The following is a 12,035-nucleotide window of genomic DNA, read 5'->3' on the forward strand; positions in this document are numbered from 1 at the left end:
GCTGGGGTGCACGGTGGGGGGCTGGGGTGCATGTGGGGGGCTGGGGTGCATGTGGGGGGCTGGGGTGCATGTGGGGGGCTGGTGTGCACGGTGGGGGGCTGGGGTGCACGGTGGGGGGCTGGGGTGCATGTGGGGGGCTGGGGTGCATGTGGGGGGCTGGGGTGCATGTGGGGGGCTGGTGTGCACGGTGGGGGGCTGGGGTGCATGTGGGGGGCTGGTGTGCACGGTGGGGGGCTGGTGTGCACGGTGGGGGGCTGGGGTGCATGTGGGGGGCTGGTGTGCACGGTGGGGGGCTGGTGTGCACGGTGGGGGGCTGGGGTGCACGGTGGGGGGCTGGGGTGCATGTGGGGGGCTGGGGTGCATGTGGGGGGCTGGTGTGCACGGTGGGGGGCTGGGGTGCACGGTGGGGGGCTGGGGTGCATGTGGGGGGCTGGGGTGCATGTGGGGGGCTGGTGTGCATGTGGGGGGCTGGTGTGCACGGTGGGGGGCTGGGGTGCATGTGGGGGGCTGGGGTGCATGTGGGGGGCTGGGGTGCATGTGGGGGGCTGGTGTGCACGGTGGGGGGCTGGGGTGCACGGTGGGGGGCTGGGGTGCATGTGGGGGGCTGGGGTGCATGTGGGGGGCTGGGGTGCATGTGGGGGGCTGGTGTGCACGGTGGGGGGCTGGGGTGCATGTGGGGGGCTGGTGTGCACGGTGGGGGGCTGGTGTGCACGGTGGGGGGCTGGGGTGCACGGTGGGGGGCTGGGGTGCATGTGGGGGGCTGGGGTGCATGTGGGGGGCTGGTGTGCATGTGGGGGGCTGGTGTGCACGGTGGGGGGCTGGGGTGCACGGTGGGGGGCTGGGGTGCATGTGGGGGGCTGGGGTGCATGTGGGGGGCTGGTGTGCATGTGGGGGGCTGGTGTGCACGGTGGGGGGCTGGGGTGCATGTGGGGGGCTGGGGTGCATGTGGGGGGCTGGGGTGCATGTGGGGGGCTGGTGTGCACGGTGGGGGGCTGGGGTGCATGTGGGGGGCTGGTGTGCACGGTGGGGGGCTGGTGTGCACGGTGGGGGGCTGGGGTGCATGTGGGGGGCTGGGGTGCACGGTGGGGGGCTGGGGTGCATGTGGGGGGCTGGGGTGCATGTGGGGGGCTGGGGTGCACGGTGGGGGGCTGGGGTGCATGTGGGGGGCTGGTGTGCACGGTGGGGGGCTGGGGTGCACGGTGGGGGGCTGGGGTGCATGTGGGGGGCTGGGGTGCATGTGGGGGGCTGGGGTGCATGTGGGGGGCTGGTGTGCACGGTGGGGGGCTGGGGTGCACGGTGGGGGGCTGGGGTGCATGTGGGGGGCTGGGGTGCATGTGGGGGGCTGGGGTGCATGTGGGGGGCTGGTGTGCACGGTGGGGGGCTGGGGTGCATGTGGGGGGCTGGTGTGCACGGTGGGGGGCTGGGGTGCACGGTGGGGGGCTGGGGTGCATGTGGGGGGCTGGTGTGCACGGTGGGGGGCTGGTGTGCATGTGGGGGGCTGGTGTGCACGGTGGGGGGCTGGTGTGCATGTGGGGGGCTGGTGTGCACGGTGGGGGGCTGGGGTGCATGTGGGGGGCTGGGGTGCATGTGGGGGGCTGGGGTGCATGTGGGGGGCTGGTGTGCACGGTGGGGGGCTGGGGTGCATGTGGGGGGCTGGTGTGCACGGTGGGGGGCTGCGGTGCACGGTGGGGGGCTGGGGTGCATGTGGGGGGCTGGGGTGCACGGTGGGGGGCTGGGGTGCATGTGGGGGGCTGGGGTGCATGTGGGGGGCTGGGGTGCATGTGGGGGGCTGGGGTGCACGGTGGGGGGCTGGGGTGCATGTGGGGGGCTGGTGTGCACGGTGGGGGGCTGGGGTGCACGGTGGGGGGCTGGGGTGCATGTGGGGGGCTGGGGTGCATGTGGGGGGCTGGGGTGCATGTGGGGGGCTGGTGTGCACGGTGGGGGGCTGGGGTGCACGGTGGGGGGCTGGGGTGCATGTGGGGGGCTGGGGTGCATGTGGGGGGCTGGGGTGCATGTGGGGGGCTGGTGTGCACGGTGGGGGGCTGGGGTGCATGTGGGGGGCTGGTGTGCACGGTGGGGGGCTGGGGTGCACGGTGGGGGGCTGGGGTGCATGTGGGGGGCTGGTGTGCACGGTGGGGGGCTGGGGTGCACGGTGGGGGGCTGGGGTGCATGTGGGGGGCTGGGGTGCACGGTTGGGGGCTGGGGTGCACGGTGGGGGGCTGGGGTGCATGTGGGGGGCTGGGGTGCACGGTGGGGGGCTGGGGTGCATGTGGGGGGCTGGGGTGCATGTGGGGGGCTGGGGTGCACGGTGGGGGGCTGGGGTGCATGTGGGGGGCTGGGGTGCACGGTGGGGGGCTGGGGTGCATGTGGGGGGCTGGTGTGCACGGTGGGGGGCTGGGGTGCATGTGGGGGGCTGGTGTGCACGGTGGGGGGCTGGGGTGCATGTGGGGGGCTGGGGTGCACGGTGGGGGGCTGGGGTGCATGTGGGGGGCTGGTGTGCACGGTGGGGGGCTGGGGTGCATGTGGGGGGCTGGTGTGCACGGTGGGGGGCTGGGGTGCATGTGGGGGGCTGGTGTGCACGGTGGGGGGCTGGGGTGCATGTGGGGGGCTGGTGTGCACGGTGGGGGGCTGGGGTGCATGTGGGGGGCTGGTGTGCACGGTGGGGGGCTGGGGTGCATGTGGGGGGCTGGGGTGCACGGTGGGGCCTGGGGTGCATGCTCAGGGGCTGGGGTGCACGGTGGGGGGTGGTGTGGGGAGCTGAGGTCCAGGAGGCCATTCAGGACCCCTTTTCTCAGAGCCACTGGCTTTATTCGGAGACGCGAGCTGGTGGGCTTCCCCGTGTACACAGCTAAACAGTTAATAAAAGGCACCTGGAGACAGCGGAGACTCATTCATTTCATGTGACATATTTTAAAAAAAGATAAAAAGATTTAAAAAATACTCTGGCTGACAATGCACACCTCACACACAAGGGACCCCGCGGCCTCGGTGAGCGGGCTGGGCCTGCCGGGCGCTGTCCGTCAAGGGAGGAAGGAGGGGCCCGCGCTCGCCCGGTAACAGGGTGACCGTCGCAGCGGGAGGGCAGCACCCCGCCTCCTGCCCGTCCAGCTGGTTCCTCCACCAGAAACTGCCGACGAGCCGGCGGCGGGGTGAGGGCGCCGAGCCCGGGGTGGAGGCCGGGGAGGCAGGGGGGCCGAGGCGGAGGCGGCCGGTGTCCCTTGGCCTCCTCCCCCGCCTCCCGTTTGGGCGCCCGATGGAGCCGCCCAGCCAGGTTCTGCGGTCCCGGGCCCTGGCCGTCGCACCGGGGACACACGTCCTCGCGAAAAGAAAAGAGAAACGGAGCCCCCTCCTGACCCCGCCGGGAGCCCGCGCTCAGGGCCGAGCTCCCCGCCCGCCGGCCCGGGAGCAGGAGGGGAGCTGTCACCGGGGCTGATGTCCGAACACAGCAGCCTCCGAGGTCCCGCGGCGGCGGCGTCACACGAAGGAGGAGAAGCCGGTGAGCGGAGTCCGGGCGCCGGGGGCCGCGGGCGCGAACACGGCGCTCTGGGTGGTGACCACGGTGTGCAGCAGCGGGCCCTCGCCCCCCGCCACCGCCTCGTACCTGTGCGGGGCCGCCCGCCCGCCCGGGGCCTGCCGCTTCCAGGAGTGGTAGTAGGTGGGGTCGCTCAGGTAGTGGTTGACGAAGGAGTGCTGGGGGGGCGCGTCCTCCGACTCCGAGTCGGTGCCCTGGGGAGGGTGGGGGAGAGCAGGTGTGGGCACGGGGAGGGGAGGACGTGGGGGAGGGCGTGGAGGTGGTCATGGCGGGGGAGGGAGTGGTCAGAGAGGGGGAGGGGGTGGTCATGGGGGCACAGGGCAGCCTGGCCAAGCCGGAGCCACGAGTGGCAAGCAGGCAGGACCAGCATCAGTCACCCAACAGGGACAGTGCCTGTCAGCCAGCTGTTCCCCCCTCCCCTCCGTCCCCCTGCCTTCCACGTGCCACCCCACCCACCCAAGGGTACAAACCTTCGCAGGCCCCCGCCCGCTCCCCGGCTGAGCCCAGTGGGTGCTCTGGGCCCCGGGGACCTGGCAGAGGCCGCTCTGACATGTCAGGAGGGCACAGGGGGTGGTGGCTCTGCCCCCTACACTCCCTTGGGCTCCAGTCCCCACTGGCAAGGGGCCGGCCACCTGCTCTTTTTAGGGACAAGGAGGGCGTCAGGAGCCGGGGGTGGAGGAGTGAGCAGCCCCTGATGCTGCAGGTCATCGGGGGTGGGGAGTGGGGGCTCCCAGCTCCAGCCCCAGGGGCCTGGGTGGTATCTAGGGGCTGTGGCTGGGCTCACACAGCAGCTGTGCGGGGAGGAGGCCCGGGCCCGCGTGACTCACGGAGAGGAAAACAGAACGGTCCCCAGGCCCCGCAGCGAGGCACCTGCGTGCCCCTCCCCCATTCGGGGGTCAGAGAGCGAGCGACCCTCATGCCTGCCTCCCCAGGGGGCCCCTGGGCTGCCCCGGCCCTGGCTGCCAGCGCTGCGTCCGGGAGCCTCCAGGCCGAAGGGAATCCCTGTGCTCAGAGGGTGGGGAGATCCCGGGATCCCTGGGACACGGCGAGGAACCTGGACTGTTTTAAGGAAGTAACGTGCCAGCCGGCGTGGCTCATGGGTGAGCGGCGACCTATGACCCAGGAGGTCAGGGCTCGATTCCCGGTCAGGGCACAGGCCCGGGTTGCGGGCTCCATCCCAGTGGGGGGCGTGCAGGAGGCGGCCGATCAAAGATTCTCTCAGCATTGACGTCTCTCTCTCTCCCTCCCCTCCCTCCCTCTCTGACGTCAATAAAACACCCACATATATTTTTCTTTTAAAAAGGAAGTCAGTCCCCGCCTGGGGCTGCTCAGGCTGTAGGACGGGGACTGTTTGTTTCGCGGCGGCAGCGCTGCACACGCTGGTCCCTCCGCTCGGCACGATCAGGTGGGCGCGGGCCCAGGAGCCCCTCCCGCACACCCGGCCGCAGAGGGCAGAGGGCAGAGGGCAGAGGGCAGCGGCTCAGGAATCGATGCTGATGGCGATGGCGGCACAGGAGGCACCGCGGCTGCTCCCAGGTGGGCCGTGTGTGTGGGTGCCCCGGGGCCCCACAGGCTGGTGTATCCTGGAGCCCCACCTGCGCCCGCACTCGCTCCTGTCTCAGCACACGGACCGTCCCCAGCTCCAGGCCCCCTTCTGGCCGGCACTCAGGGCCGCCCCCCCCTGCCCCCCCGCCCCCCCACCCCGCCGCCCTCCAAACCCCTGTGTAGCCGTGGCCGCTGCGGGAAGCCTGGCGCCTGTCTCCCACCCGATTGCCGCTGACCCGCTGGCGGCCACGTGCTTTAGAAAGGGTTAGAGCGGCAGCGGTGGGTCTCCCTGGGGCAGGCGCATCAGCACACGTGTGTCCTGTGCTGGGACCCTCTGCCCCCTGCCTGCCCCCTGGGCCCTCGCCCACCCCCCTGCAGCTGTAGAGAAGCCAGGCTCTCGGGTGGAGGCCAGGTGGGCTGAGGGGCCGTCTGGGGGCCTGTGCGTCTCGCCTCGCAGGCCAGCGTTCTGAGAGCAGGGCAGCCCAGCCTGGAGAGCGCACCCATGTCCCAGCCGCACGCGCTGACGGCTGACGCACCCGCTGACGGCTGACGTGGTGAATGAATCACTCCTCTTGAAACTGCCCAGTGGCTCTTCATCATTGCAAAGCTCCTCACCCCGGATCTAAACGCCCCACGCGCAGAGCCGGGGCTGCGGCGATGTGGGTGCTGAGGAGGTCCGGCCGGAGACCCTGTGGGGGGTTGTCTGGCCTCCGTGTTCCTGTCTGGGCTTTGACCTTCCTGCGTGACCTTCAGGAAGTGGTCCTTCTCTGCCTTTCCCGAGGGCTGAATGCACGGCTTGTCCCTCAGAAAGTGTGATTGGCTGGTGGGGGGGCATGTGACAGGAGCTGAGCCAACGGGAACCCGCCCTGGACTTTTCTCAGTGGGAGAGCAGTGCCTCCCTGGGGACAGGGCTGGCGGCGTGACCTTGAGTGGCAGGGCCCGTAGTGCACAGATGTTGCTGAGTGGTTCCCATGGTTCCAGAGCGTGTGGGGACCCCCGCGCCACCAGGGCGCACGCCCAGCAGCCTCCGCTCCTGCTGGACGCTGCTGTGCCCGCCTAGGAAGCCACCTGCCCCTGCCCTGCTCTGTGTAGGTGTACGTGGCACCGCTACGTCTTAGTGCCTTAGAATTACTGACGGGGAAATGCGTGGGGGCTTCATTTTCCCAGCTTTCCTGTGTGACAGGAAGTCGCCACGGGTGCTGGTTTCCTGGGAAACCATACCGGCCAGCGTGCGGCCTGCGAGGGGGCCCCCGGACGGCGGCGGGAGCTTCTGACGGAGGTCATCGCGGCTCCGGGCTCCTGGTGCTGCCTGAGATGAAGGGCCCGGCTGCTGTGGCGGAACTAATTGGGTGCGAGGGTTTCGGCTGAGTCGCTTGGAGCAGGAGAGATGGTGAAAACCGTTTCTTTGGGCTTCAAAACAGTCTTTACAATGTGATTTGCACAGCAGTCCTGACAGAGGTCGTGAGCAGCATGGGCTACACGGCGACAGCCTCTGATTTCCAACCGGAGACTCGGCCTGTCCCGTGGCGCCAGCCAGAGCCGCACCCCAGGCAGGTCTGCTCCCAGCGGCGCTGGAACTTCCCTGGGCAGGACTTCCGGACGCAGGAAAGGAACCCGGGCGGGGGCGGCCGCTGTGTCCTGGTGGGATGTCAGCTCCTGGGGAGCCCCGCTGCAGGGGCCCCGGGATCCTGCCCCCCCTGGCCGGCCGGGGGCATGAGACCCGCCCCCACAGTGTCACCCTGCATCCCCGCCCTGCCCGCCTGGGGGAGGGGGCATGAGACCCGCCCCCACAGGACCCCCTGCGTCCCCGCCCTGCGGCCACCCTGGGCCACACCCTGACCGACCGGGCAGAAGTCACTCTTCACCCCGAGCCTCTGGGGGCAGTGGATGGACGGGAAGTGAGGGTGCTCTCGGCAGGACAAGCACGTGGCTATGAGTCCCGCCCGTCTGGCCGGTCTGTGGGAGGCTCCGGGGAGCCCGCTGCCTGCCCTCGGCCCCTCAGGCCCTGCCCCGCTCCCGGGCCCGTGGACAGCTCCAGGATGTCACCGCCTCTGAACATGAGTGTGAAGGCCCGGCCCGAAGTCAGGGCCCTCCAGGAACGTGGTGCCAGGCCCCGCCCCTCCCTCCCGGTCCCGGCTGTCCCATCAGCTGTGGGTGCAGAAGGTGCTTCCGAGTGGGGGTGGGGTGGGGGGGTGGGGGGGTGGGGGGGTGGGGGGGACCCAGCAGGCCCCTCCCTGGGTCCAGGATTTAGGTGGAAATTATTTTATGAGCAACCATTTACAGTCTCTGGAAACAGTGCCCAGGGCACAGAGCACAGGGACACAGGGACGAGGTTTTACGGAGAATGGCAGGGTCTGAGGCTGACCTGTGACCCGCGCCCCGGGCCCCCTCCTGCTGCAGCTCAGGGGGACCGAGGCAGCCCCGGCAGAGGGGCCCAGAGCGGGAGGCCTCTCCCCGGGCCCCTGACCCGGGGCGGGGCTGGCAGTCTCGCCCACCTGCTGGCCTCCATTCTGGGCAGGGGTCCCCGACAGCCCCGGTTGGGACAGAGGGACCTTGCAGGACACCTGGGCGCTGGGCTGCCTCCCCGAGCCCTGGGCTGGGTGCAGCCGGACCCGCGGATTTGCAAGTAGAACCGGAGCAGGGCAGGGGAGACGCGGCCGCCTCCCGTCCCCTCGCCTGGGAGTTCACACCAAGCCAGCACTTAGGGGCCATTTCACAAAGCCTCGGGCCCAATAGGCCTGAATTCAGGTCAAAATGCGGGTGAGACTCCCTTTAGGTTAAATGCTGATCTAGAGCAGGAAGGCCAAGAGGGGGTGGGCCGCCACGCCCTGGTGCCCCCTGAGGCCTGGCGGAGCTGATGGGGGGGGGGGTGGTGGAGGGGGGGGCGCCCAGGCGCTGGGTCAGCTGCTTTGCTGGTGAAGTGAGACCGCAGGCGGGAGTCGGTGGGGGGGGCGCCCGCTGAGCCTGCAGGGCCGCTCAGCTCCAGGATGAACGCCCCACACGCAGGAGGCTGGGTCCTGGGGCCTCGGGGCGAGACCCGGTCGCTCAGGGAGGACAGGGCCATCTGAGTGGGAGCTCAGGACCCTGCTGACGGAGCCGGGCGGCCCTGGGAGTCCCTGCTCAGCACAGGGGCAGGAATGGGGCGGGGGGAGTGGGGGGGTCCTGGGGGTGTGAGCCTGGCGCCCGCGTCGCAGGCCCAGGCCCAGAGGCCACCAGCCCTGTGTCACCCAGGACACTCGGGTCTGCTCTGAGGGCAGCGGTGACAGCCGTGTGCAGACCTGAGGCCGCTTTGGGCACGTGACCCGTCTGGGTGCCGCCTGGGGCCGCGACCCCTGAGGTCCCACGGGCGCGTGGCCACACCTGGGTGGACGCAGGTCTCCTGAGAGGGACCCCCTGCCCAGCCCTGCGAGGGCTGGGGCGCCCGGGGACTGGGCCTGGCCCTGTGCTCCTTCCCCTCCGCCGGCTGCAACGGGGCCCTTTGTCCCTGAGATTAGGAGACGACCAGAGCGAGGCCGGAGGAGGCCGCGCTCAGCACTGACCTCGCATTCCGACGCGCCCTCCGCGCTCTCCGCCAGGTGCACGCTCTCGCTCAGCACCGCCCCGTTGTACTTGTTGCTCAGGTCCTCGTCCGAGTAGTGCAGGCCGCCGGGGCTGGGCCGGGGCGGGGACCTGCGCGGACCGCCTGTGAGGGCGCTGGCGGATCTCGGGGCCTCCTGCCCCCCCTCGGCCCCCCACTCCCCCTCGGCCCCCCACCCCGCCTGTCAGGCTGAGTGGTGGCAAGTCCACGCCACGGACACTACGTCCACGTCTGCGTGGCTTCAGGCGACCCCGTGAAGCGGGGGTTCTCTCACCCAGGGCTCCGCTGACAGAGGGCCCGGGGCTGGGGTTCTCCCTGGGCCCCCCACACCCGGGACCTGCCTTCTTCACACTCAGGCCTCTCACCGCCCCGCCCCTCCTGCGCTCAGTGCTGCCTGCTGGCCCGGACCGTGGGCGGCGCGGGGACGAGCGGGCCCTACCTGGACCCGTTCTTCTTGGAGAAGGTGTTCTTCACGCCGAGGTGGCGGCTGTTGAGCTCCAAGGCGGCGAAGGCCCCGTTGTCCAGGGTCACAGACTCCTCCATGTGGGCGACGCTCTTCCCTGCGGGTCCCCCACTTCCCCGTGAGTGGGTCTCCGTGCAGGGCCCCCAGCCCCCCAGACCCCAGCCCCCCGAGTGAGGGCTCCGTGCAGGGCCCCTAGCCCCCCAGCCCGGTGAGTGAGGTCTCCCTGCAGAGCACCCCATCTCCTGGCTTACTGGCCCCTTCCTTCAGATCACGGCTCACGGGTCAGGAGACCAGAGAGAATTTTCCAGACCCTGAAAGAGCAGCCCCTTTCCCAGAGGAGCCCCCCAGCGCCCGCCACCACGGCTGCGTTTTTCACACACGCGTGTGCCTGCTTCTCCGTGTCCGCCTCTGTTCCCCTGGCCAGACCGTAAGTTCCGGGCAAGACAGACGGCAAACCGCTCGCTGACCCCGTGTTGGGTTCCCGCCACGCCAGCCGTGCGGACAGTGCTGAGCATGCGCCAGGGCCTCCATGGGCCGGTGCAGCTCACCCCCATTTCCAACCTCAGGGTCCCCTCTGGGGGACCTCACACCCCTCAACATGCCCAATGCTCTGTCTGTGGGAGTGAGCGCCAGCAGAACAGAGGCACATGGGAGCCTCCTGGCTGGAGAGAGGGGGTGGGGCTGGAGGGAGGGGGTGGGGCTGGAGGGGGTGGGGCTGGAGGGAGGGGGTGGGGCTGGAGGGAGGGGGTGGGGCTGGAGGGAGGGGGTGGGGCTGGAGGGAGGGGATGGGGCTGGAGGGAGGGGGTGGGGCTGGAGGGAGGGGTGGGGCTAGAGGGAGGGGTGGGGAGGGAGGGATGGAGGGATGGGGTGGGGATGGAGGGATGGGGTGGGGATGGAGGGATGGGGTGGGGATGGAGGGGATGGGGCTGGAGAGAGGGGATGGGGCTGGCGAGTGGAGGAGGTGCAGGCAGTGCTGTGCCCAGAGGCCAGGCCCTGCGTGTCTCCCGCACGGAGGGGACACTCTGGTGGCCGTGGACTCTTCCCGAAGCTTCAATTATGAGGTTAATGAACACCCGGGGTGAGCTGGGGGCAGAGGCTGCGGGCAGCGCTTTCAGTCCCGCTCTGGGCGGGAGGAGAGAAAGAAGCAGAGCCAGCCCCTGCCCAGGGCTGTGAATGCCTTCCTACAGCACCTCCCACCGAGAGCCTGACCCAGGAGCCCTCCTTAGAGATGAAATGCACAGGAAACACAGCCCTTTCTCGGAGGGACGCATGTGAACGTCACTGGAGCAGTCTGGTGACGCTCGCCACCGCCATCGCCGTGGTCACGGGCTGTGGCGAGCGTGCCAGAGCCTCCTCCTGCCTCCCTGCCGGGGCCACACCTTCCGGTCTGCGGCACCTGCTGTGCCCTCGGTCCATGGAGTCACATGGAGGGTGCACCTCAGTGGCTGTCTCGCCCAGGCCCGGGGTCCCTTTCTCTAACGACACAGCGACTCATCTAGCAGCAAACCCTGCCGGGCACCTACTATGCGCCAGGCACCTACTATGCGCCAGGCACAGAGCCTGTGCGGGAACGCGCGAGCGGCCCCCAGAGGCTCCAGCTGGGCTGTGGGGTGGAGGGAGGCGGCTGCCACCGGGTTTGTGATGCCAAAGACGCTGCCGGGTGGGAGCCCGCCTGTCCTCTGGCCCTGGGTGCAGCGTCCCCTCAGTGTAACATGCTCCTCTGCTCAGACTCACACCTGCTGCTGCGTGTGAGCTGCGGGCAGATGGGCACACGGAGACTCAGAGGCACAAGTTCCTGATGGTGCATCTGAGCCCCACGGCTATTCTGGGCAGAGCATGGCTCCTCCAGGACAGGCCTCTGGTCTGCCACCCTCGGTGGGCACGGCGGGCAGGGGACACAGCACAAACTCAAGCCAGCTCTCTTGGGGGCCGGGGTGGGGGCGGGGGGAGCAGGGTGGGGCGCCCACCTGTGCCGCAGCTCCGGTGCCCCCGGCTCTGCCCGCGCAGCACCAGGGCGAGGGCCACCAGCAGCAGGATGAGCAGGCTGGACAGCGCCATCACCAGCAGGAACCACCACTCCTCGTAGAATGGGGTGTCCGCTTGCGCTGCGGGCAGACAGGCACGTGGTGAGCTCGACAGAAGCCTCGCCCTCTGCCCAGGCCCCGGGGGTCAGGATGTGGCCGGGCCCGGGGGGACGGGCTCCGGCTGCCCCCACCTGAGCCGCTCTCCCCCAGACCTGTCCTGACGCCTTTCCCTCACCACCTGCCCCTGTCATCGGGGTTCGGGGAAAAAGGAGCCACGTGCCCGGGGGCCCGTCTCCAAGTGCCGGTCCCTCCGATTCCCGCCTCCCTGGCGCCCGCCACCGCCCGGGCCCCGTAGCTCCTGCCGGCCCGGCCAACGCAACTCAAGTCCAAGCTTCACGTGGCCGCCAGAGAGAGCTTCTCAGGGGGAGTCAGGGGGTCCCCCAAAGTCTGTGGGGACAGACTGAGCCCAGTGGGCCGAGCTGACCCGCTCACAGCTGCACGGGGGCGCCCACCCCTGTCTGGAAGGGCTGGGTGCAGGCACCACGGACAGAGGGCGCTCTCTGGGTACCTGTTGCCCCCCCCCCCCCCGCGCCCTCCCCACAGAGCTGTTTTATTTAGTTCATGTCTCTGCAAAGCTGAACGGAGCAGCCCCAGTTCCAGAAGTTTTCCCAGAAACGACTGGAGGAGGTTCATGGACACGTGGCTTGGGAGGAAGGTGCCATCTCCCGTTCATCCTGCTACTAAACCCTGAGGAACGGAAGCGGCTTCTGGGAAGGTGCCGGGTGGCCCTGGGGCTGTCCGTGTGCCCTGCAGGGCGCTGGTCCCAGGCCTTGGGCTGCCGCACGGGTGGGGGTGGGGGGGCCTGGGCGGGGTAGGTCGGCTCCTGGGGCAGGA

At 70.1% G+C, this 12,035-nt stretch overlaps 1 protein-coding gene across 1 annotated transcript in view; it reads right to left on the reverse strand.

Annotated features, from left to right (window-relative positions):
- Nucleotides 1-2,875: 2,875 nt before the first annotated feature.
- Nucleotides 2,876-12,035, reverse strand: part of SDK1 (sidekick cell adhesion molecule 1) — a 544,320-nt gene continuing 535,160 nt past the window's right edge. Inside the window, exons 42-45 of the mRNA XM_059699383.1 lie at nt 11,085-11,222; nt 9,094-9,214; nt 8,617-8,746; nt 2,876-3,726 (exon numbers count right to left, since the gene is read on the reverse strand). Of these exons, the coding sequence (XP_059555366.1) occupies nt 3,475-3,726; nt 8,617-8,746; nt 9,094-9,214; nt 11,085-11,222 (641 nt within the window). The 3' untranslated portion in view covers nt 2,876-3,474. The remainder of the gene's footprint in view (nt 3,727-8,616; nt 8,747-9,093; nt 9,215-11,084; nt 11,223-12,035) is intronic.

The sequence above is a fragment of the Myotis daubentonii genome, chromosome 5 (genome assembly GCF_963259705.1).
Source record: "Myotis daubentonii chromosome 5, mMyoDau2.1, whole genome shotgun sequence".
Taxonomy (NCBI): Eukaryota; Metazoa; Chordata; class Mammalia; order Chiroptera; family Vespertilionidae; genus Myotis; species Myotis daubentonii.